Genomic DNA, 26,961 nt, shown 5'->3' with positions numbered 1-26,961 from the left:
GTGAATGAAGATGAAGATGTGAGAATGAGTCTGTGTTTGGTGTGTTTTATCAGAACTGAATCTGATTTAATATGATCTGAACAACATCTGACCGGATGTACAGTCACTTAATCAATGATACTCATTTACTTACATTTGAGAATAGAATTCCTAGAAATAGAACCATATCGTATTTCTTCTTATTACCTCTATTTTTTTTCCAAACTCAAAAGAGGCGCATGATATTATATTATAAAGCGCTGATGGACTCGGTGAAGGAGTTTATTTCTCTTCCCAGCGAACAGGGAACGTTCTGGTAAGTTTCTCTCAAAGTTATGAACAAAGGTTCTCCCAGTAACGTTAAGAGAACATTCATTCAAAGTTATCTGGTCCTTAATAATGTTCTCAAAACATTTGTGCAAAAGCATTATTTATACATTGTTCATGGAGCGTTTTTACATGTTACTACTTGTTTCAGAACGTTCAGAGAACATTCCATGTTTGCCGAATGATTCACTGGAATGTTTCCCTTAATGTTCACATAACCAGGAAAAAACATTTAAAAATGTTTACAAAAAACCTGAAAATTCAGCAATAATGTTTTTATAACCTAATGGAAACGTTAGCTAAATGTTCTGTTTAGCTGGATTATGACTTATTGCTTGAATAAAAGTAGAAACAACACAAACACGAGAACACATGAGAGGCAGTGTTTCCCTCCGTGGGTTAGCTATGGTCCGGACACAGAGAGGACTCGTGGGAATGAACAAAGTCCCTGCAGAAGAAAGATGGAGGGAAAGTGTTTATTCCTATATTATATAACAACACGAAACGGGAGGTTGTTTCCCAGGCCTTCTCGAGCGACAGGATCTGATGAGTCCCTGATGATCACGATATAAACAGAACAGAGAGTTAGTCTACAGACTCCTCAAGAGGGAATAAAGTCAGTCAAGAACATCAGTTCTTACATTAACACTGAATAATAACAGCTCGAATCCTCACACAGTTCATAGTTTAATCCACAGAGGATCCGGCATGGGATAATCCTGGATAAACTGTTTGTTCAGATTTTCTTCTTCTACTATTATAATTTGTGTGTCTGCAAAATCTTAACTCAAACTTCATATATGATCTGGAATCTAAATTCTTTTCCTCTTATTTTTGCTCCTGAAACAAATTTCTATTTTGATTTTGATTTCTTAAAAAAACTAATTTAACATGCCAAATTTATGCTTTAGATTTACTTCATCTTTTTTAATAGTCTGTTTCATTAATATTACTTACTTCCAATATTCCCTTTTGTTAATTGCATTTTTGTTTTATTGCACATTTTATTGTTCACTTCTTCGTCTGTTTATATTACTTGTTTATTTGCTCTACTGTTTGCTGTATTTTATAGTTTATATTCACAGTATTTTAATATAAACAAATGAAGTGACCATTTTTATGCATTTGGCAGAAATGTAAATGTAAAATGTTCGCTTCTTAATTTTTTTTGCACTATTGTTCATTGTATTTTATATTGTTCGCTGTATTTGACTCTGTTCAGCGTCTCATGGCTTTAGCAATAAATGATGTAATAGAAAAAGAGCAATAAAGGTTTCAGGTTTGCCACTGAACTGAACTCTTCTTCTGCCCCCTGCAGGACTCCGGCTGTAACTGCGCATGCTCATTCTCTGACTGGGATCAGGCTCAAGTTTACTTCACTACCTCAACCGAAGAAACATTGTTAGATCGTTTAAAAAGAAGCAGTTTTAGTCAGCGTGATAAAATGATTAAGTTTCAGTGAGCTCTTTCTCTCCGCCTCTCATTGCGCAACTCTTGGAGAGGAAGCTTCCCAAACCTTAGAGGATATTGCAAAACCTGCTTTTCCTGTGGATTTGGAGAAGTGGCACGACAGATCTGACACACTCACACACAGAGATATACGGGTTCGTTAGGCTCCGATGAACACGTAAAGCTGTCTCTTAAAGACAAACTAATGTACATGACTGGAGTATAAAGCGCGATTTACTGAGGGAATCATGTTGTCTTGGGAAGAAGGACTGTAGGTAAGATTCCTCACTTCAGAAAATGTTCTGGCTCATTCATTTATATCCATGCTTTAACTTCTGTGTGTGGGTTAGTTGATGAGAACATTTCCCACATTTCCTCTGTAAACATGCGGTGAGGAAAAATCCTTGCCTACCATTTAACTCGATGAATGAATGTCATGTTCCTGTCTGTTTTTAGACATGGAAAAATCAGGCTCTTAGAAGTTTGGACACTCTTACTCATTATTATTTTTATGACCTTTTCCGACATTTTAGAATAACAGTAAACCCATAAGAAAACATCACATATGCAGTTATGGGAATTATGTAGTGACTCAAAGAAAAAGTCGAATTTAAACAAATGTAAACTTTGTATTTGAGCTTCTTCTTTGTGAGGATCATCATGGGAGGCTTTGAAACACGTGCTGCTCAAATGCTTGTGATTTTAGTTGCATGAAAGAATTAAAATAGAGACAAATTTGCATTATTGCATTACATTTAGCATGCTAGTTCTAGATCTTTAAGATGATGTGGAATATAAGCGCAGACTGGTGTAAATGAAGCGTCCGGTCACCGCTGATTCCTGGCTTTGACAGTGTTTTATTAGTTTGTACAGTATTTTCCTGGCGCTAGTTATTAAATTGACTCAGCACAGATGTTCTGGAAAGAACTCATTTTGAAGTGTGGTTTTGAAGTCATCATCAGTGGTCTTATATATACACCTCATATCATACACATTCATTTTTTTTAAATTCTCATATCATTTCATCATTTAATTTAATGTTGTTTTAACTTTATTATTACCAGAACCATCAAATGAAAAAGCGACTGGTGTAAATAACCCTGACCACACTAAAGCCTGGATAAAGGCTTTCCATCATTCATCCGATCAACAAATCATTTTACACTCATATTTTATATTCACGTTTATTTATTTGTTTATTTATTTATTTGTTTATTTATTTATTTATTTGTTTATTTATTTATTTGTTTATTTATTTGTTTAATTATTTAGCCTTTGGTTTAAATGGCTTGACAGAAAGTTTCGAATCTTGCAGCAAATACTTTTTGAAAACACCAATACAAGCTGTAAAAGGCCTGTTTTATAGAAAAACCCATGTGTAATGTGAAGATGGCGTAATGTAAGCGAGTTTGCCTGTACAGCGTGTTCTCATGCGTGTCCTCCTGCGTGTCCTCCTGCGTGTCCTCATGCGTGTTCTCATGCGTGTCCTCATGCGTGGTGTCATGCGTGTCCTCATGCGTGTCCTCATGCGTGTCCTCCTGCGTGTCCTCCTGCGTGTCCTCATGCGTGTTCTCATGCGTGTCCTCATGCGTGGTGTCATGCGTGTCCTCATGCGTGTCCTCCTGCGTGTCCTCCTGCGTGTCCTCATGCGTGTCCTCATGCGTGTTCTCATGCATGTTCTCATGCGTGTCCTCATGCGTGATGTCATGCGTGTCCTCATGCGTGTCCTCATGCGTGTTCTCATGCATGTTCTCATGCGTGTCCTCATGCGTGTTCTCATGCGTGTCCTCATGCGTGATGTCATGTGTGTCCTCATGCGTGATGTGAGCTGTTATGTTTTTTATTTTTTATTTTTTATTTTCCTGTACAGCACTTTGGTCAACTTTGGTTGTTTTAAAGTGCTTAACAAATAAAGTTTTGGATTGGATTGGATTGGATGTCATGCGTGTTCTCATTCATGTTCTCCTGCGTGTTCTCCTGTTTGTTCTCATGCGTGTTCTCATGCGTGATGTCATGTGTGTTCTCCTGTTTGTTCTCATGCGTGTCCTCATGCGTGTTCTCATGCGTGATGTCATGCATGATGTCATGCATGATGTCATGCGTGTTCTCATGCGTGATGTCATGCGTGTTCTAATGTGTGATGTCATGCGTGTTCTCATGCGTGATGTCATGCGTGTTCTCATGCGTGATGTCATTTGTGTTCTAATGTGTGATGTCATGCGTGTTCTAATGCGTGATCTCATGCGTGTCCTCCTGCGTGTCCTCCTGCGTGTCCTCCTGCGTGTCCTCATGCGTGTCCTCATGCGTGTCCTCATGCGTGTTCTCATGCGTGTTCTCATGCGTGTCCTCCTGCGTGTCCTCATGCGTGTCCTCCTGCGTGTCCTCCTGCGTGTCCTCCTGCGTGTCCTCATGCGTGTTCTCATGCGTGTCCTCCTGCGTGTCCTCCTGCGTGTCCTCCTGCGTGTCCTCCTGCGTGTCCTCCTGCGTGTCCTCATGCGTGTTCTCATGCGTGTCCTCCTGCGTGTCCTCCTGCGTGTCCTCCTGCGTGTCCTCCTGCGTGTCCTCCTGCGTGTCCTCCTGCGTGTCCTCCTGCGTGTCCTCCTGCGTGTCCTCATGCGTGTCCTCATGCGTGATGTCATGTGTGTCCTCATGCGTGATGTGAGCTGTTATGTTTTTTATTTTTTATTTTCCTGTACAGCACTTTGGTCAACTTTGGTTGTTTTAAAGTGCTTAACAAATAAAGTTTTGGATTGGATTGGATTGGATGTCATGCGTGTTCTCATTCATGTTCTCCTGCGTGTTCTCCTGCGTGTTCTCCTGTTTGTTCTCATGCGTGTCCTCATGCGTGTTCTCCTGCGTGTTCTCCTGCGTGTTCTCCTGTTTATTCTCATGCGTGTCCTCATGCGTGATGTCATGCGTGTTCTCCTGCGTGTTCTCCTGTGTGTTCTCCTGTTTATTCTCATGCGTGTCCTCATGCGTGATGTCATGCGTGTCCTCATGCGTGTCCTCATGCGTGTTCTCCTGCGTGTTCTCCTGTGTGTTCTCCTGTTTATTCTCATGCGTGTCCTCATGCGTGATGTCATGCGTGTTCTCATGCGTGATGTCATGCGTGATGTCATGCGTCATGTCATGCGTTTTCTCATGCGTTTTCTCATGCGTGATGTCATGCGTGATGTCATGCGTGATGTCATGCGTGTTCTCATGCGTGATGTCATGCGTTTTCTCATGCGTGATGTCATGCGTTTTCTCATGCGTGATGTCATGCGTGTTCTCATGCGTGATGTGAGCTGTTATGTTTTACATTTTTTCTTATTTATTTTCCTGTACAGCACTTTGGTCAATTTTGGTTGTTTTAAAGTGCTTAACAAATAAAGTTGGATTGGATGTCATGCGTGTTCTCATTCGTGTTCTCATTCGTGTCCTCATTCGTGTTCTCCTGCGTGTTCTCATTCGTGTTCTCCTGCGTGTCCTCATTCGTGTCCTCATTCGTGTTCTCATGCGTGTCCTCATGCGTGATGTCATTTGTGTTGTCGTGCGTGATGTCATTCGTGTTCTCATGCGTGATGTCATTCGTGTTGTCGTGCGTGATGTCATGCATGCGTGTTCTCATGCTTGTTCTCATGCGTGTTCGGACTGAACCAGACCCGAGCCTTCAGGCGATAACGCATATTTCTGTGCTTGTGGGAACTCTTGAGCACTTTTCTCTCCGATGGAAATACTGTAAAGTGCATGTTAACTTGTGCTTCACCCTGTCAGGAAGTTGTTGAACTATTATTACAATGATGTGGCATGTTGGAATGAGTTTTCCCAGGTCAACTTCATTGTAATTTCTTAAATCCAGTGCCACCCACACTTTCACTGGACTTGACAGTCAGGTTCATGGTTCATTCTGATCATCCATCAGCAGTCAATAGATCTGTTCTTCTTTATTTTTTCCAGTTCTTAGCAGAAATGGTTAAACTGGATTGCAAATATTTATGTGAATCAACCCAAAATTATGCAACACGCCTTTAAGAGTCACAGGGTGTTTTTAGGCCAGAGGCGTGATGTATACATGTTGCGTACTCACAAAAAAGACATTGAAATGTGTGTAAGCAATTTTCCATTCACATATCAGGATTTATAAAAAAATAAATAAACTGAGCGTAAATAAGCGCACTCTTTTACTGGAGTGAGAGAAGTAATGAAGAAACAGAATGATTTTATTAATATACACATTTAGATGAAATATTCCACTCTCATTAATGGAGTAAGCACTGAAATTACATGGCCACTATCCAGAAGTTAAACAAAAATGTTATGAATTTAGATGAATGTGCTGCTTTTGAGCACTTTTCCTCTGACACGTAGTATAGTTTTAATGTTGGAATGAGAGCTATAGGCACATGATAATTCCTCTTTAAACTAAACAGAACTCATGATCAGAGAGAACAGTGATCGTTCGGTGTTCGAACTGTCATTCTGTGATCTTCATCACAACATCATGAACTAAACCACTGTATTTGAAGCATAGAATTTAAAGGAAACAGTACGATTTTTTTTTTTATTTTTTTTTTTTATAATGTCAGACAATTGTTTTTTCACTGAAAAACATGCTTATATGTTTCCATTAAAAATATATAACCACCCTAAAACATATGTAAAAAAAAAAAAAAAAATGCTGGGTTGTTTCAACCCAAATTTGGGTTAAATATGGACAAATCCAGCCGTTGGGTTAAATCTTTTAATAAAATGGTTGGGTTATTCCATATTTGACTCAAATTTGGTTTGAAACAATCCAGCATTTTTTAGAGTGACCTTACTGGCAAACATGCATACATTTTATTTGTTTAAAACAATTAAACATACTATTTGGCCAGTGGAAAGAAATGAGAATAACTCTTCTCCTATTTTATACGATTTTGCTTTTAGGGATGTTTTGATATATTTATTCTAAAATAAGATAAGGTTACAAAATGATATTAAGTAATGTAACCTAACGGCTCAAATGACATTTATAGTCTCTAAACTAATATTTTCCTAATGTCTTGTACTGTTAAACATGGTTTCATGTGGATGGGAATATGCATATGGAAATGAAAGTAAAACTCTGCTTTGGAAGCTCCATATATGGTTATTTCAGGAGAAAATTGAGATTTTCACCCAAAAATAATAATATTGTCATCATTTAAAGAAGATATTTTGAACTGAAATGAACAAAACAAAACAGAACAAAACTGTATTTTATTGTGTGGACAAATATTTTCAAAATCCTTTTAAAATGAAAAATCCCTTTAAAATGATTTGCTTGGCAGGCTGGTTTTAATATGAAGGGTGTTTAATCAGGGTCATAAAAGGACAGTGGTCATTAAATCTGGAACCGGTGGACATCATCGCCCATTAAAAACTATTTACTAATGGAGAAGTAAATGTTTCGCAGTCCACGAGACACATGAATGAGGTTAAGAACAGGGTTAATTTAGGCTGTCTTAGATCCTGTTTAATTTCAGCGTGTTCCCTTTTTCTCTTACTTTCATTCCTCAAATTCCCAGTTTTTTCGCTGAGCAAGCAGCTTAAGTTCCTCAGAAATGTCTCCTCTTGTAAAGATCGAAGACTCTTGTGCAAGAATGACAGCTCAGTTCTATCCAGTCGACAGGATCGGCTCGAGTCAGCACTTCTCATGGGTGTTCCCGAAGAAGAGAGAAGCGAGAGTAGGAATCAGAACCAGTGTGTACAGATATGATACATAATGTACAATATTTCAGTTTTAAAATGTTTGTAAATTGAGTAAATATTGTGTAAAATAAGTGTGCATTTAATTCCCACATCTGTATTTAATTAATTTTGTGTATGTCTCATTTTGACATTTATTTGTATCGAGAATATACAGTACATTTTATAAATAAAGTGAAGAAAATATCACACAAATGTTTTTCTGGCCTGGATCAGGGTTGAACTTTGAGTTTGTGTCTCAAACACTGTTGACTTCCAGTAAACATGAGGTTCAAAGATCATTAAACATGACTAACAAAGTCATAAAAGCCTGAATATTATTTATAGAGTTCTCCAATATTATATACAGGAAAACCTGCAAATAACAGTGAAGTTTAAAATCGTGACAGAAGGCGATATATATATATATATATAATTAATTTAATTATTTTAGATTATTAATATCTACTGTAATATTCTAAATCTAAATGCGTTGTGTGTATGATAACATGTTTCTTTGAATTCCTCATTTCTTAAATTCAAATATGAAAATATAATTCTGAATTCTGCTTGCTATCTCAGTTCAGATTCAGTAGTTTAGTTCTGAATGTCACACACACATTTATTCCTGTGGTTATTGATTCTTAACTCTCTTAACTGTCTTTCTCTGCAGATATGGGTCGGTTGTCCCTTGTTTTTCTGGCCGCTTTACTTCGGGCAACCGAATGTGGTGTAATATCAAATAAGGAACCTTTAGGTTCAGGTAAGAAGTTGCATCAGTTTCCATTGTTAACTTTATGGGGGGTGGGGGGTGGGGGGGGGGGTAGCCTGTCTGTCTGTCTGTCTGTCTGTCTGTCTGTCTGTCTGTCTGTCTGTCTGTCTGTCTGTCTGTCTGTCTGTCTGTCTGTCTGTCTGTCTGTCTGTCAATCAGAGGAAGCCACGCCCTGTTCTGGAGATCTGCACTTTTCTCTGAACGCAGCCGTTCAGTTTCAGCTTTCTTTTCCAGTAGTTTAATTTGAAGATCTGAGGTGAAGTATGAGCTTTTAGTACGGCTGCAAAGCTGGAGCACTAAATGAGATTAAAAGTCACATTACACATTTTTAACATTAAATAAAGCACATAAACATTTACATTTAAATTTACATTTAATCATTTAGCAGACGCTTTTGTCCAAAGCGACTTACAAATGAGGACAGCAATAGAAGCAATTAAACTAACAATAGGACAACAATATCCAACATTACCTGAGATTATCATTGCCATACTTTGTGTTGTTGTTCCAGCCGTGACGTTGCAGAAAAATAGAAACCGTTTCTAAAATATAAAACCTCTGGTTAAAATGGGAAAGATTCCTTTTCTGGCGTGTCGTCTGGTTAGGACTCGTTGTGTGTTTTTGCAGTGTGTCTTGTTTAGTTTCTTGTTCACCAGCTCATGTATTATTATTCTTGTAGATTCTCTATATTTGTTCAGTCTTCATCATGTTCTCTTCTACAGAATCCTGCGTGGACTACGGACCTGTGTATGAGCGTACGTTTGCGATCCCCGGGGAGTCTCCGCTGTTGGAGTGTCCGTTGCAGAATCTGTTTCCTGCAGAAACGCCGTATAACGTGACGTGGTTTGAGGAGAGAACGGGCTCGGAGATCTCAGACGGGCAGCAGAACGTCTTGCTCTCAGGAACGTCTCTGTGGTTCCCCAACATCAGCATGGAGAGCCAGGGAACATACGTGTGTTTGCTCAGGTATGAACGGCTTCCTCCTGATTTTTAAAGGTAATTCTACATGTTTAATGATAATGCCTCATAGGAGGCACCAAGCCATTTCACTGGCAGAAAGTGTTTTCTTCATCGTCAGTATGTAAAGCCTTATACAAATAAAGGTGACTTGACTTCTTTTCATTGGCAAAATAGTTCAAAAACAGACAATATTGTGTTTAAAATGTAACCCACTGTATTAACTTCTTGTTTGTTGAACTGCAGTCGTGATATATATATATATATATATATATATATATTCAGAAGAACAGCACGCTTGATCATGTGATATTGCCTAACTACAGCATTTATAGAAATATAAGACAGAAACTCGTACAGGGGATTTTTGTCCACATATATTGAATTTCGGGGTAACTGAACTAAAATAGGCTACAGGATGAGGTTTATTGTCACGTGGTCCTGGTTTGGTAGTGAAAGGTTTTTATAAAAGAGCTTGAGCAGAGGATGTGGTGAGTCTGAACTCGGGGTGATGGGCTTCCCACGCAAGACGTGTCATTGAGCTTGAAGAGCTAGCCTATTTCCAGCGCTAGAACGTTGAGATGTTTTCCACTGCAGCTCTGTGTTTTCCAGAGACTCGCTCTGTTGACCGAAGAAATTAATGGACGGAAAGATCAGGAACTATGTGTGAAGTTTCCAGGATGGTGAGAAGAGCAAACCAGTGTCGTGTTGAGCAGATGTTGACCTTTAGACAATACACACACACACTTACTGTCAGCTCAGAAACATGCTGATTTGCATAATGGTGAATATAGAGAGTAAAAGTGTAAGGCAGATGCAGTGCTTAGCTGTTCTTCTGTGTAAAGTAGAGATCAAATATGCTGGAAGCTCTTGTTCATATGAATCGAGTATGACCACAGAATCTGGGACAAACTTATTCACTGCTGGATCCTTACAGTTTACCTGTGGGGTTTCTCAGTTTCTGAGTAAAATAAAGCCTAAACATAACATGACGATACTTTAACATTTTGTTCTACAACGTACACTGCACACACTCACACCCCAAACTGCCTCGTCTAGTTAAATTAAAAAAAATGTACGTGTAAATATTAGTATGAACAACAACTGAGACATAATCTAAACAAATTTCACAGGAATTTGATGAACAGAAATGGAATAATGAGTCCGTGAACAAGATATCAAACAAGTCTCAAGTTGAAGGGTGATTGTGCTTACTTTTTTCTTATTTATTTATTTATTTGTTTGTTTATTTATTTTATTATTTTGTTTATTTTGATTTATACAGTTTTATATTGTTTATATTTTGTACTGAGTTTTTAATTAGTTATTTTTTCATTTTTTTATTTTTATTTTATTTATTTTGTTTCATTTGGTATTTTATTTTTATATTATTTATGTATTTATAGTTATTTAAATTTATTAATTTTTAAATACTTAATGTATTTGTTTTATTTACATATTAGTTTATTTATTTTTATTTATACATTTTATATTATAATTGTGTTTTGTACTGAGTTGTTTATTTATTTATTTATTTATGTTATTGTTTCATGTGTTTTTTATTTTTATATAATTTTTTTTCCAACCCATTTTCTTTTGTGTACCTTAATGCATCCAGTTCCCTTTTTAAAGACGTCCAGTGTAATATGACTCTGGATTCTCTCTAACTGTGGAGTTACTGATGAGCTAAATAAAATAAAGATTAACAAATATTGATCTAGATAAATGAATTGAGCTGAAACTGTCAGCAGAGGACAGCATTAGTTCATTGCCTTCCATACTGCCTTCGTGTGTGTGTGTGTGTGTGTGTGTGTGTGTGTGTGTGTGTGTGTGTGTGTGTGTGTGTGTGTGTGTGTGTGTGTGTGTGTGTGTGTGTGTGTGTGTGTGTGTGTGTGTGTGTGTGTGTGTGTGTGTGTGTGTGTGTGTGTGTGTGTGTGTGTGTGTGTTTAATCAAGGAATCGTGACAGCCCCAACACACGCACTCTCTCTCTCTCTCTCTCTCTCTCTCTCTCTCTCTCTCTCTCTCTCTCTCTCTCTCTCTCTCTCTCTCTCTCTCTCTCTCTCTCACTCACACACACACACACACACACACACACACACACACACACACACACACACACACACACACACACGCACGCTCACTCACTCACACTCTCTCTCTCTCTCTCTCTCTCTCTCTCTCTCTCTCTCTCGCACGCACGCACGCGCACCCTCACTCACTCACTCACTCTCTCTCACACACACACACACACACACACAGAAGGCAATGAATTAATGTGTGTGTTCCCGAGCCACAGGCACTGTTGTTGTGTGAATGAGTGGCGGGAGCGCATTAAGGGTTTTCTGTTAGAATGGTGTGTGTCTGCGGCCGCTATAAGTTATAACTAATGATCTTTACAACGGAAGTGAATCAATCAAAACGTACTCGGTTACCTAACGTAACCTCGGTTCTCTCTAGAAGAAGAAGACATGCGGGGCTAACAGCGTGTGTAGATCCCCCACACGTTTTACTGAAGACAGGGCTATCAGAAAACGGTCTTGAGCGAGAGGTATTTCAGATCCACGGATTCTAACGGTTCAAAGGGAAACGCTTTCAGGGCCTCTAGGACCAAAGAAGGATCCCAAATAGGAACCGAGGGGGGCCGCGGGGGGTTCATCCTCCTGGCTCCTCTAAGGAAGCGGATGATGAGCTCGTTCCTTCCTATAGCACGGCTGCGCGTCGACTCTGCGAACGCTGCAATAGCCGCAACGTACACTTTGAGCGTGGAAGGGGACCTGCCCTTGTCCAACAGCTCTTGAAGGAAGGAAAGCACCCACGAAACCCCACACGTGCGTGGATCCAGGCTCTTAGTAGCGCACCATTTGGAGAACACTGACCATTTAGACGCGTAGAGTCTTCTCATAGAAGGAGCTCTAGACTGCGTGATCGTGTTCACGATCCCTTCTGGCAAAGCAACGGGTATCCATTGATTATCCACGCATGCAGAGACCAGTGCTCTGGATGGGGATGCCAAATTGATCCACCGGCTTGGGAGAAAAGGTCTTTCCTCACCGTTCGTGGGCACATTTCCTACATTTAACATTCGAGCGGCATTTGCCAGCCTTATGAGAGTGGGCTCTGTGAGAGACACGGGGGTTATCGTGCTTGTGTGTAGGGGTGAACACTGAGACGTGGGCACATTTTCTACACTTAAAACACCAACGGCGTGAGCCAGATACCCAGGCATTACACTCCTTTTGAGATTTCTCTGGGTCATCGTGAAAACGGCGGTTGCGTGCAGGCGAGCGGGTAGTATTTCCGGCTCGTTGGCTGCCAAAAAAAAACTTCTGCAGTAGCCTTTCTTAAGGGGACTGACAAAGCGGATGTGTTGTGTTTATCAGTAAGCGTGGGAGCTCACGGGCGGACACAAGACTTACACATAGCCGGAGTGTGTCGGCTTTATAGGTTTTGTCCCCTGGGATAAAAGTGTAGCAGAGCGGGCAGTGTGTAGGTGTGGGCACTGTTTTGTGAGCACATTTCCTACATTCAACACTCGAGCGGCATATGCCAGCTCTAGAGTGGGCTCTGCATGAGTGAATGACACAGGGGGAATCGTGCTTGTGTGTAGGGGTGAACACTGGGAGGCTGGGACATTTTCTACACTCAAGACACCATCGGCGTGAGCCGGATAACCAGAATTGTACTCTAATGAGATTTCTCTGGGTTGCCGTAGAAACGGTGTTTGGGTGCAGGCGAGCGGGTTGTACAACGTGCTCGTTGGCTGCAAAATACACATCTGCAGTCGCCTTCTTAAGGGGACTGACAGAGCGAAATGCTTTGAAGGCTCATATGTTTAGATGCTCATAAATACTCGAACACCATCCTGAGAGCGGGAGGATGCGAGAGGCGGGTTCGCTTTCTGTATGTAAGAAGCTGGCCGCGAGCTCGGAGAAGCAAACAGCATAATTTTGATCTGCCGCCAGAGCCAGGAGTCGAACATGGGTCTCTGGCGCGAAAGCCTAAGATTTCGCCACTGAGCCACAGGGGGAAAACACATAAGCTTTCAGTTAGCGCGAGCTGAAGAGAGCGTCATGTTCTGTGTCGGCGTTTGTTTGCAGGCGTGCATGTATTATAACAGGCTCGTTTACTGCAATATTGATATTTCCAGTCGCCTGAACTTAAGAGGGGACTGAGAAATGGAGGTTGGTCCGGCCTCGGCGGGACTAAAACACTCTTTTCTCCTTTCGCCGGTGAGTGACGCGCGAGGGCGGGGTAGCTTTCTTGTAAAGTAACTACATCATAACGGCTGACTACATCATGCGTTGTGGTCGTGTCTAGACGCAGGTCCTCCATCTGATCTGGATCCGACTCGGATCCGGCTGACTACATCATGTGTTGTGGTCATGTCTAGGTCTAGGTCCTCCATCTGATCTGGATACGGCCCGGATCCGGCTGACTACATCATGTGTTGTGGTCGTGTCTAGGTCTAGGTCCTCCATCTGATCTGGATACGGCTCGGATCCGGCTGACTACATCATGTGTTGTGGTCGTGTCTAGGCGCAGGTCCTGCATCTGATCTGGATACGGCTCGGATCCGGCTGACTACGTCATGTGTTGTGGTCGTGTCTAGGTCTAGGTCCTCCATCTGATCTGGATACGGCCCGGATCCGGCTGACTACATCATGTGTTGTGGTCGTGTCTAGGCCCAGGTCCTCCATCTGATCTGGATACGGCTCGGATCCGGCTGACTACATCATGTGTTGTGGTCGTGTCTAGGCGCAGGTCCTGCGTCTGATCTGGATACGGCTCGGATCCGGCTGACTACATCATGTGTTGTGGTCGTGTCTAGGCGCAGGTCCTGCATCTGATCTGGATACGGCTCGGATCCGGCTGACTACATCATGTGTTGTGGTCGTGTCTAGGTCTAGGTCCTCCATCTGATCTGGATACGGCCCGGATCCAGCTGACTACGTCATGTGTTGTGGTCGTGTCTAGGTCTAGGTCCTCCATCTGATCTGGATACGGCCCGGATCCGGCTGACTACATCATGTGTTGTGGTCGTGTCTAGGCCCAGGTCCTCCATCTGATCTGGATACGGCTCGGATCCGGCTGACTACATCATGTGTTGTGGTCGTGTCTAGGCGCAGGTCCTGCGTCTGATCTGGATACGGCTCGGATCCGGCTGACTACATCATGTGTTGTGGTCGTGTCTAGGCGCAGGTCCTCCATCTGATCTGGATACGGCTCGGATCCGGCTGACTACATCATGTGTTGTGGTCGTGTCTAGGCGCAGGTCCTGCATCTGATCTGGATCCGGCTCGGATCTGGCTGACTACATCATGTGTTGTGGTCGTGTCTAGGTCTAGGTCCTCCATCTGATCTGGATACGGCCCGGATCCGGCTGACTACATCATGTGTTGTGGTCATGTCTAGGCGCAGGTCCTCCATCTGATCTGGATACGGCTCGGATCCGGCTGACTACATCATGTGTTGTGGTCGTGTCTAGGCGCAGGTCCTGCATCTGATCTGGATACGGCTCGGATCTGGCTGACTACATCATGTGTTGTGGTCGTGTCTAGGCGCAGGTCCTGCATCTGATCTGGATACGGCTCGGATCCGGCTGACTACATCATGTGTTGTGGTCGTGTCTAGGCGCAGGTCCTGCATCTGATCTGGATCCGGCTCGGATCCAGCTGACTACATCATGTGTTGTGGTCGTGTCTAGGCGGAGGTCCTGCATCTGATCTGGATACGGCTCGGATCCGGCTGACTACATCATGTGTTGTGGTCGTGTTTAGACGCAGGTCCTCCATCTGATCTGGATACGGCTCGGATCCGGCTGACTACATCATGTGTTGTGGTCGTGTCTAGGTCCAGGTCCTCCATCTGATCTGGATACGGCTCGGATCCGGCTGACTACATCATGTGTTGTGGTCGTGTCTAGGCGCAGGTCCTGCATCTGATCTGGATCCGGCTCGGATCCAGCTGACTACATCATGTGTTGTGGTCATGTCTAGGTGCAGGTCCTGCATCTGATCTGGATACGGCTCGTATCCGGCTGACTACATCATGTGTTGTGGTCGTGTCTAGACGCAGGTCCTCCATCTGATCTGGATACGGCCCGGATCCGGCTGACTACATCATGTGTTGTGGTCATGTCTGGACCTAGATCATCATGTGTTATGGTCATGTCTAGGTCCTCCATCTGATCTGGATAGGGCCCGGATCCGGCTGACTACATCATGTGTTGTGGTCATGTCTAGGTCCAGGTCCTCCATCTGATCTGGATAGGGCCTGGATCCGGCTGACTACTTCATGTGTTGTGGTCATGTCTAGGTCCTCCATCTGATCTGGATAGGGCCCGGATCCGGCTGACTACTTAATGCGTTGTGGTCATGTCTAGGTCCAGGTCCTCCATCTGATCTGGATACAGCCTGGATCCGGCTGACTACATCATGCGTGATTGATGTGACATCATGATGTGTTTTTAGTCTAGATTTAAACTGACAGTGTGTCTGCTTCCTGGACAATGTTAGGAAGACTGTTCCAGAGTTTAGGTGCTAAATAGGAAAAGGATCCAGCAGTCGATTTTGATATTCTAGGTATTATCAACTGTAATCCAGAGGCTTTGTTATCTACATGTATATTAGAATTATCAACAATTACCACTGAATCTGCAGACAGTACTAACTTGGATAAAAAATCAGCAAATTCTTTGCTAAAGTCTGAATGGTGGCTTGTATACAGTAGTCAGCACAAATGTCAAGCGGGATTTATCATTTACAGTAGATAGTGTTGGTGCTTAATGTAACACTATCTAGTGTAAGTCAGTGCTACAAACAGTCTCATTATAAACGCCTGTGTGTCGTCTTCAGGACTCCGAGTCAGTGTTACAGACAGTCTCATTATAAACGCCTGTGTGTCGTCTTCAGGACTCCGAGTCAGTGTTACAGACAGTCTCATTATAAACGCCTGTGTGTCGTCTTCAGGACTCCGAGTCAGTGTTACAGACAGTCTCATTATAAACACCTGTGTGTCGTCTTCAGGACTCCGAGTCAGTGCTACAGACAGGCCGCAGTGCTGGTGGTGAGCGAGATGACGTCTGGAGACTGTAAGCGACCGGTTAGGGGTTTGCAGAGCATCCGTGCCGGTGTGAACGATGTCCTCGCCTGTCCTCTGAGGAGATACATCAGGAGTGTGGATCATCCCTCCATCCAGTGGTACAAGGTACAAACACATCATTATCTCCATACGGGGTCAGGGTCGCCGTCGACGCCTTGAAGGAAAAACAGTTCTGCCATTAATCACTCGCCTGTAATGTTGTTTTTCTGTTTAACAGAAACAACATATTCATATTTCCCTTGAACTTTTAAGATTTTATTAGTTTTAATGACAATGTTTCATGTCCGAAAAAATATTTAGGTCTAAATGTATGCCTTTGAACTTATATAAAATTTCCATCCATTTGGATTACACAGTTTTAACAAACAAACTCAATGTGATGCATGTCAGTCAGTCATAATTAAAACCAGTAAAAAACGGGAATTTATGAAAATGATGTTTCAGTGAATATTGCTAGCCATATTTAACCATGTTCATACTTTTTATATATAGTTCCAATTCATAAATGTAAAATTTAAACCTAAATATTTTTGAGTGCGGGAACCCTGGTTCCTAAATGGAAACGGCAGTTATTTAAGGAACAAATTAACCCTTGTGCTCTGTTAAATTCTATATATTGTATGATCGTTCTGTTCCGGGTAAATTTTAAGTTAACCCTCTGGGGTCTAAGGTGTTTTTGGGGTCCTTGAGATGTTCTGACATGCCCTAACATTTGTGCTTTTTTCAGTTGCTTACAAACATATTAATGGCAAAGGTATAATTACACTCTATTTAGCACAAACAGGGCTACCATAATATGTGAGCAACATATATGTACATGTTTGTATTTTTGAGAAAATAATGTTTATGCATGGTTATTGAAAAAACTAAAAATGAAAATTTCTGAAATAAGGCCACAAAACACTTACTAAATATGTGTCAATAAGACTTCTGAATAATGCATTTTGTCGTTTTTTCTTCAAAATGATGTTGAAAATCATCCTGCCTAATCATTCACATAAAACAATACATTGATTTAAATTTTTCAATTTTTGAAATTGGCAACATTATAAGCTTATTTGATGTGGCAGTATTTTACAGTAAAAACTTTATAATCTATCCGATTTTGTAGTCGATTTTTACTCATCTCAGTATAGCAATAGAGTTTGGTAAAAGCTGTTCATTCATTCACACACAAAAAACGCGATTCATTTTGAAACAGTATTTTTCCAGCTGTAGTAGCTCCACAACAGTGTGCATTTGTGCGTTCATTCATTCACACTCAGAAACGTGATTCATAAAACAGTCTTTTGCGTGTACAGACACTTGTGATTAGAACAAAGCAGATATAGAACTGACCTATTCCTCAGCCGGACCCGTCGCTCCTCGAAATGAAACTTCCAGAACTTCTGAGGTAAATTTTCCAGGATTAATATCAAGATACTATTATTCCTCACAGCGTCGTAAAGTACAGTCTGAAAGTGAACTTGCGGTGTGTGTTATCCAGCTGATGTGGGCGTTTCACAGGTTTGCGTGGATCGCCTCACATTTGCATTTGAATAGCGCGCGCTCTCCGTGGGCGGGGTCACATTAAAACTTAATGAGCTGAGATGAGAACGACGGACATCTCTCTCTTTTCATACATATTACATAAACTGTGAATATTTGTTTTTTATAAAAATGACTTCATTTAAAAGAAGAGAATTCAAGCTTCATGCCTGTTGGTCTGTATGCCTGTTTGACTGAGTATTCGCTGAGTTACAGTTCATTTTCGGACGCGTTTCAGAATGGAATTCACTGACAGAGAGAAAGGAGAACTCACATCATGTTTATTTTTCTTTATTTGGCAAAAAGCACAACACTTTGTTTTTATTGTGAGTATACACAAAAATAATACACACTTAACAGGATCGATTGATGTATGAAACGTGTATGGAAGATCAAAGTCAACAGAGTAATTAGAATCTCTTTTGCACTGATAAGGAAAAACGCGAGCTGGTATCGCCGGCGATACCGCCGACCCCAGGGGGTTAATTGTATTTGATACATCTCAAGGATCAGGACGAGATTATGTTGTGAGCACAACAAAAACTCAGTTTATTTATGGATAATTTGCACACAATGGGCAAAAGCAGCCAACAGAAAATAATTAGGTCCAGCAGAGAGTGTTGGGCAGCTCGATTCCCAGGCGCCAGCGGGAGAACCGGAGAACCGGAGGAACAGACAACGTGACAGATTGAGACGAGATAGAGGAGAAAACTAAACTGGCTCTGGAGTCTAGAAATAAATAGGGGAACTAATGAGGAAGGTTAACTGTTTTAACCTGTTAAGGTTGTTTTTTGTTTTGAAAAAACATGTTTTTTTAATATGTACTTGTGTCTTTGTGTGTGTTTGCTTTCCTGAAGCCCAAACAGTAGAGCAGGTGCTAGCAACGCCAATATTATGGGTTCGATTCCCAGGAGAATTCTTATGGACTGATTAAACATTTACACCTTCATATAGCATAGTGTTAATTCCTTAACGAAAACTATGATGAAAAATGTTCTGCGACTACCATTATTTTAAGACGAGACGACACTGTTCATTAACGATAACTGTGACTATATCAACATGCAATACCGTTGATGAAAAGACAAGACTAAAATATAGTAAAAAAAAAAAAACGTTACCAAAATCTATTTTTTTGCGGAAAAAACACATAATAGACTAAATGTTACAGACCGTTTTTAACAGGCCACTACGAGCTTTCATGCTTGTGGTTGCCAGATGTCAAGAGCTTAAATCCCCAATCAGAGCTTTTCTGTTAAAAGGAAACCATTTTCTGCCCTGTGTTTTACTTAATCTTCTCAATCTGGCAACCAATCTGCCATCAAAGCTTCAGTGATGAACTGTAATAAATCCAAACATGATCTCAACTATATTATTATAATAAATGCACTTACTATAACCACATAATATATTCCACTGTTTTTATTTTTGAGGGAAGTTTCTTGTTTTATCAATTTTCTAAATATAAAGAGTGTGTTTATTTTTATGATAAATAGCCTACACTAGATGAGGTAAAATAAATAAATGCCTACTAATGCCTATTAGTGCTTACATGAAAGTGAAATAATTCTGATGAAATTAAAAAAAAATCTAAAATGACTACAGTCGTTGTGATTACAATTGAGAAAAATAAATGTGATTATCAATTTAACCAGCATAATGCAGCATGACGAAAATGAAAAAAAGTTTACGTTGAATAAAACTAGACTAACATTTCCCAGACGTTTAGTCAACTTAAACTTGACTAGACAAAAACAGGACAAGGCTAAATAAAAAAATTGCTGATAAAATTAACACTACTGCCAAACACATTCATGTAAATATCCTCAGAGGGTAGTTGAGAAAATGACAACAAAATACACCATCTTTATTGTGGATCTGTGCAGCTGCCTACTATAAACTCTATTCCTTTGTCTCGTCTGTGTCTGCTGTCTTCTCTGATTCTCAGAACTGTGAGCCTCTTCAAGAAGATGAGAAGTTTGCTCCAAATGAGGATATGCTTTATATACGCAAAGTGCATCTTGATGACGCTGGATGGTACACCTGCAAATTGACCTTTAGTTTAGGTGGAGTCGTCGGTGAAATGGCTGTATCTGTAGAGTGTGATGTTAACGGTGAGCGTTTACTGTGTGATGGATTTTTTAATGAATAAAATAGTAAACTGTATATCAAACTAATCATAATTCTAACATCTAGCCTTACTTCCCTTTTTAGGTCTAACATTCTAACACTTTGGACAAAATGTACCAAAACGTTCTGTTCTTTGCCAATTTGTGTTGTGGAAAATTCTCCACAATTGAACCAATCTCTTTACCAATTGAACCAATCATATTGATAGAAGGTGACATGTTAGTCACGATGATCTTATTTGTTGTGTCTGTCTTTATCCTATAAAACCTGTTGTATTTCTGTTTGCTGGTGGGATTCTCTCTGAAATTCGTCTGAGATCCTCCGGCCGTTCTTCTTCTTGGGAGAGATTCTCTGAGAACTGCTCGGGAATTCTCCCGGCCGTGATTAAAGCATTTAAAAGACATTGTCTGAAGTCTGCCTGGTTATTATTGCTGCGCAGCAAGTTAGTTAAGAGAACAAGTTAGGGAATACTGACTCGGCCGACCTCAACTGTAGACGTGCTAGACTATAAATATTATTGAACGGGGACGTCGACTGTAGACGAGACCCTGAGAAACTAACCTGGATTGTAGACGTTCTGGGACATCAATTGTAGACTTAGGTCAGGTGCGACATATAGAAAAATCTACCACAACTGGACAATGGGTATTATTTAAAGGAACACGCCGACTTTTTGGGACTTTAGCTTATTCCCCGTAACCCCCAGAGTTAGATAAGTCCATGCATACCCTTCTCATCTCCGTGCGTGCCGTAACTCTGTCTCACCGCTAGCCTAGCTAAGCACAAAGACTGGAGGTAAACGGCTCCAGCTAGCATACTGCTCCCAATAAGTGACAAAATAACGCCAACATTTTCCAATTTACATGTGATTTGTATAATATTGCTATCTCATATTTCACCCGTAATAGTCTATTTCTAAACATTTTCTTTCTACCACTGTCCATGTATTCTATCTCTTTAACCACGATGAAATAATACTTTTAAATATAAAACTAAACCGCCAGTAGAGGGATCAGAGAGACACCGGTCAGTGTATGACAACAGACCATATTTACACACATATTTAGATCTGATTAATGGATGTGAATAATCATGCATAACAGATAACTGCTCCAGAAATGCCTTTTTAACTTTATCTTAATTTGATTAATAAGAAGCTAAAACTAAAGCATTTTTTTCAATGTTTTGTCAATTTGCTTTTTAATTTGTTATTTTTTTTTATAATTATTACAGATGAATATTTAAAGAAACCGAGGCTGATTGAGCCTGTTAATGAGATCATCAAAGTTGAGAGAGGTAAGCTGGACATTTCTTTTCATTATCAGAATATATCTATTTATTCATGTATCTTTTATTTATCTCAGTTTTTTTAGCTACTCATATGTTCTGTACACTCAAAGTTCAGTTACTTGAGCAATAAACCACATCCTGCAACTAAATTCCCTGTAACCCTTTTACAATAAGGTTCAATTTCCTGACATTACTTCTAAAACATTTATTGGTCACACTTTACAATAAGGTTCATAAGTTAACATTATTTAATGTATTAACTAACATGAACTAACAATGAGCAATACATTTGTTACATTATTTATTAATGTTAGTGAATAAAAATCCATCTGTTCATTGATTGTTCATGTTAGTTCACAGTGCATGAACTAATGTTAACAAATACAACATTTGATTTTCATAATGCATTAGTAAATGTTGAAATTAATATTAACTAAGATTAATAAATGCTGTAGAAGTATTGTTAATTCTTGTTAACTATGGTAGTTAACTAATGTTAACTAATGAACCTTATTGTAAAGTGTTACCCATTTCTTAAATGTAAATTTCAACATTTAATAATACATTATTAAAATTATAAGTTGTGTCTGTTAATATTATTTAATGAACCCGTGCTAAAAAGAACTAGCAACAAACAGTTGTATTTTCATTAACTAATGTTAACAAAGATGAATAAATTCTGTAGAAAATGTATTGATCATTGTTATTTAATGTTAGTTAATGCATGAACTAATGTTAACTAATGGGCTCTTGTTGTAAAGTGTTACCGAAGCTAAAACTGTAAGAGTGTGTGTGTCCTGTGAGAGTCAGAGAATATTATAAACTCCATCTGTGTTTGTATGTTTTTCAGGTTCATCCTTCAGGAAGGATTGTGTAGTATTTGTGCCGGGAAAAGGCATTCCACAGGTGTCAGTGCTGTGGAAAGGTTTCTTGGGATCTGAAGAGGAATTTATCACCGACAACTCGTCGCATCGCATTCATCAGGAACGCATGAAGTGAGTACTGAATTTAGCTGTGGTTCAGATAAGACAAAGATAGGAAATGAAGTTTGAAGATTTGAATATCCTTTTTTTGTTTGAAACTATACAGACTAGATTTATATATTTATTATGAACAATCTTTTGATAAAGTTCCTGCAAGAAAAAAAGAGAAAATACTCAAAATAAACAAAGCACCTTTCATTTGTCACTGTAGTCCAGTGAGAGGTGTGTGTGTAAACCTCACTCCCCTGATCTCAAGAGACTGTGGTCTTTATCCTCCATGTTTGAGCGCATGCGTACGGATCCGGGTTCGAGTCTCGCTTAGAGCGGGCGGTTCGAGCTGGAGGGGCTACATAATGTATTTCAATAATTGGATAACACAAAAATAGCTGTTACCACAAGATTATTTGATATTTAAAACATTTTCATACATTTTTCCCAGTGAAAATTATGTCACAGTTATGCATTGTGATATATGCCATTACATAAATATTAGATTTCAGTCATGCCTGATATGGACATAAAATATTAATAATATAAAAAATATATAAAAAAAAATGACTAATTGTCAGCAGTAGAACCATACATATAATTACTCAGTTTTCTGTGTGGGATTTATTTTAAGAATGATTTGGTGAAAGAATATATATATATATAGGTAAATATTCCTGTTTATTAGTAGGTAATGTTATATTGGTGTGTTATAAGCAATATAATTTTAATGTAATGTTGATAATGTTGAAAATGTAACTGTGTGTCCTTTCCTCTTAAAGTGTAAGCAGAACGGAGGATGGTTTTGTGTTAGTGCGCACACTCTCCGTGTCAGATGTTTGGCAGGAAGATTTCTATCTAAACTTCACCTGTATGGTGTTCAACGGCCGAGGAACCCTGATCGGACAGTTCTCACTCGTTCCTGCAGGTGCGACTCAAGCATCACACCATCACAGCATCACACTCTCACACCATCACACACTCACTGCATCACACACTCACACCATCACACACTCACTGCATCACAGCATCACACACTCACTGCATCACAGCATCACTGCTTTTTAAGTCAAGTCAAGTCACCTTCATGTATACAGCGCTTTTAACAATATAGATTGTTTCAGAGCAGCTTTACAGTGATAATAGGAATATTAAAGTAACAGAGATTGTTTAGGCTTTACAGCAGATCTAGAATAAAGTTACTGTCCAGATAAAGTTAGTTTTGATTGATTCACTTCCGTCGCAACGATCATTAGTTATTAACTTAGAGGCCGCTAACACGACACAGTTCTAACAGAAACGTTGTTAAACCAATTTAACACTTTATTGGTCCAAAATCTTGCTGCATCAAATATCATTTTGTTATTGGCTGTTGTTGTTTCGCTTTGAGTGTCGACAGACCAGTGACTAGTTAACTGGTTAAATGAGCAATGGGTGTTTCTCCTTTAGTCGGAGTGGCCGAGATTTAGAGGAAGCGAAAATCACCAAACTCACAAGTCTTCACCATATTTGTGGTTTTATTTTGGGAAAATCTATTGGTTTGTCTCAAGTTTTAATGGTTGACTATAAATTAAATCACTCAAAAATAATCATTTGAATTATGGAACATATTAAATGAATAATTATACCTAATTTATGTTGATTCTACATAAAGATACGTGGACTTGAGGTGTTAATATACGTGTTAATATTTTTATTATTAAACCACAAGCCACAAAATGTATTTATTTATTTACCTTTTTGAATAACATTTTGAATGCCCCTTTCTCCATTATTTTATTAAGTAGTTTATTTACTTGTTCACTTTTGTAGATACCGGCATCAATTTCATGACACAATTGTCTTATTTATTAAATAGTTATTTATTATTTATACTGTGTTTACAGAATGACATGTTTTAAAGTTTATATTGCTTTCAAATGATTTTGAAGATTGGCATGTGGAAAATAAAATTTCTATAAGCAAGCATATGATCTACTTTCACTTGTCTATTATACCAGCAACACATAAACAGATTTCCACATCCACAGATCCAAATCTCTTCTTGCTTCTCGGGCTTCTCCTGGGATCGGTGGCGCTGCTTTTCGTGATGGGAGTTTCTCTGTGCACCGTATTCAAGGTGGAGCTGGCCTTGTGGGTCCGGACTGTGTTTCCATTCTTCTACAAAACCACAGGTACTCATATAAACAGGAAATATACTTTCACACGTTAGCAGTTACTTGGAAATAACGCAGTTACATTAACTAGAGTTCACACCTTCCCCTGCTAGCATTACAGGACATGCTGAAACTGTGTTTCTGATGTTGTTTCTTCTAGATGGTGATGGTAAGCAGTATGACGCCTACATTGCCTATCCGAGAGTCCTTGATGGCTCGAGTGAAAAGGCTGAGGTTTTTGCGATGAGCACTTTGCCACAGGTCTTGGAGGGCCGATACGGTTATAAGCTTTTCATCCTGGGCCGGGACGGTCTACCTGGAGAAGGTAAAGAGTTTGCAATAAAACAAAGCACTGTAATCTAAACCAGCGGTTCTTCTTGTCATCGCATTGAAAATCAATACAAACATTAGCTGTATTACAGTAGTCTGGGTTAAGGCTGCATGATTTAGGGAAAAAATCTATTTGGGATTTTTATGATAAAAATTGTGAGGTTTGCTCTGGTTGTTAGTAGGGCTGCACAATTTGGCCCAAAATTTTGTGCTTTTATATATCAACATGACTAAATAATAATACTTAAAAAAATAATAATAATAAATGAGTAATCAAGAAAAATAATATAATAATTAATAAGATTGGTGCATGTTATTTCATGTCCCCTCATTATTTGTGGTGAAAAGCTGTGTAATAAGTCATACATTTTAGGTAGGGATGCACCGATATTAAAATATTGGCCGATACTGATAATTATTTATATATTAAAGCCGATAACCAATGTATTAGCCAATAAATCTAAATCCAAATTTTTATACCATTTTTGAGAGCCTGATTACAAAAACACAAGTCTCACCATTAAAAGCCATGTCCCAAACACAATTATAATAATGTTCTCATCATCATTTTATGTAGCCGATATGACAGACTTGCGCTGCACGTTGCACTGAACTGAAACTGAAGTGATTTCAATCATATTTCAAGCAATTTAAAACCATCATGTTGAACAGTGCGCATCTGAAGAGTCTCAGCTGAAGGAAATAATCCATTATTTATCGGCTTTAATATATCGGCCAAATCTTTTTATCGGGCCGATAACAATAACATTCAAAATGGAGATATATCGTCCGACACCGATATGGTGGCCGATATATAGTGCGTCCCTAATGTTAGGTTTAATCCCGATGTTCTGCCTGGCTGATTGTCCTCCTCATGTTTCCAGCGGTGGTGGATGTTGTAGAGGAGGCTCTGACCCGCTGTCGTCGACTTCTTCTCCTCTACACCTCGACGTCTCTCTGCAGTCCCGAGGCACTGGAGTGGGCCGAGCAGCAGACGGGCCTGTACCGAGGGCTCGTGGAGAACACTGTGAGCATCGTGCTCCTGGAGCTGGAGGAGATCCGAGAGCCTGACCGCCTGCCTCACTCAGTGAGACTCCTCAAGGAGAAACAGGGAGCGTTACAAGCCTGGAAGAGAAGGAAGAGGCGGATGTGCTGCGACTGGAAGATGGAGGAGCGTGTGACCTCTCTCGACCCTTCAGCACGCTTCTGGAGGGAGGTGCGCTACCATATGCCTGTCAGAGGAAAATCCAAAAACAGGAATTGGTTTAGTTTCTAGCTTGAAGTGATGCAGTCAGCAGTCTGGAGGTGAAAAGAAGCTTTAGCTTTGCCTTTAACTATAGAGTGCACCAGGGACCGTACCTTTCCACCAGCCTTTGTTCCAGAGGTTTTTTTAAGGTTTTTTTTTTTTTAGTAAAGAAATATAAACAGATAAGCCAAACATGCCAATTTCCACATGAATCTCAATATTTCAGTCTGTTCTCTTTATTTTTGGAGGCAAACCACTCATCCCTTGATGCATTTTGAATATATATGTGTACATTTGTTTTATGGAGGTAGATTTTTTTTTTTTTACTTCTAGAGCCCAGTCGTTCCTCTGATTACAACCTAAAACAATTTTCAGTCGGGGTACATTTTACAAATCTCGCAAAATGAGGAGGATGAAGAGGATGCAAGTACTAATAATGTGGATAGATACCGTAATGGAAACGGTACAGAGAAACGTAAGGGTCCGAGAGCATTGCCAGCTGTGGTGGGAAAAATGCGTGTTCTTTGCAGAAAATGAACGGTTCTGCAACTTTCGGGTGCGAAGGAAAACATTTCGGTATATTTGCGATGTACTTTGCACTCGACTGTATCGCAAAACCACACAGCTCTCAGTTCCGGAGAGAGGAGGGGGAATAATGACAGTGGGGGGTTTGTGTGACGTCCACCTGTGAATGCAGACACACGATGATCTGGATTGCGTTTACATTACACTGAAATCCGATCACAATATGTCCTCGACTACCTCCGAACCTGGACACTCTGATCGGAGAACATTCCAATCAAAGGCGCGTTTACACTTGTCTTTTCAATGTGTATGTGGACAACATCCGGATCCAGGTCACATGCCAAGTTAATGCCAAGTGTAAACGCAGCCTAAGGATGAAGAGAACTTGAGCTCTTGCACACCAGTCATTCTGTGGACACAAAATAGAAAGCTGTAAATACTATGTCAGATGTGAAATAAAAAAATAATAATACAGAAATGATGTAAATAAAAACCAAAAGATTTTAAGC

At 40.0% G+C, this 26,961-nt stretch overlaps 1 protein-coding gene and 1 long non-coding RNA gene across 2 annotated transcripts; one reads left to right on the top strand and one right to left on the bottom strand.

Moving 5' to 3' along the window:
• The first annotated feature begins 1,655 nt into the window (after positions 1-1,655).
• Positions 1,656-26,961, top strand: LOC311299015 (interleukin-1 receptor type 1). The gene is made up of 11 exons (XM_084422397.1): positions 1,656-2,030; positions 8,120-8,209; positions 8,941-9,184; positions 16,202-16,382; positions 19,753-19,918; positions 21,168-21,230; positions 22,075-22,219; positions 22,978-23,123; positions 24,226-24,369; positions 24,512-24,676; positions 25,566-26,961. The coding sequence occupies exons 2-11, from the start codon at positions 8,122-8,124 to the stop codon at positions 25,955-25,957; spliced, it is 1,734 nt and encodes a 577-aa protein (XP_084278523.1). The 5' UTR covers positions 1,656-2,030; positions 8,120-8,121; the 3' UTR covers positions 25,958-26,961.
• Positions 7,266-8,817, bottom strand: LOC311299016. Its single transcript, XR_014629031.1, has 2 exons — positions 8,691-8,817; positions 7,266-7,408 (listed from the first exon to the last, which is right to left on the bottom strand). It is a non-coding gene; the product is annotated as an uncharacterized lncRNA (long non-coding RNA).

This window comes from Rutilus rutilus (genome assembly GCF_951802725.1).
Source record: "Rutilus rutilus genome assembly, chromosome: 10".
In the NCBI taxonomy this organism is placed as follows: domain Eukaryota; kingdom Metazoa; phylum Chordata; class Actinopteri; order Cypriniformes; family Leuciscidae; genus Rutilus; species Rutilus rutilus.
The sequence above is the reverse complement of the archived record's forward strand: the minus strand, read 5'-3'. Positions and strand labels throughout refer to the sequence as shown.

Excerpts from the sequence above, each read along its gene's own strand:
- LOC311299015 (XM_084422397.1), top strand. The coding sequence starts at position 8,122 with ATGGGTCGGTTGTCCCTTGTTTTTCTGGCCGCTTTACTTCGGGCAACC. Across the intron at positions 9,185-16,201 it reads ACATACGTGTGTTTGCTCAG|GACTCCGAGTCAGTGCTACA; the intron begins GTATGAACGGCT and ends TGTCGTCTTCAG. Across the intron at positions 23,124-24,225 it reads GTTCTCACTCGTTCCTGCAG|ATCCAAATCTCTTCTTGCTT; the intron begins GTGCGACTCAAG and ends CCACATCCACAG.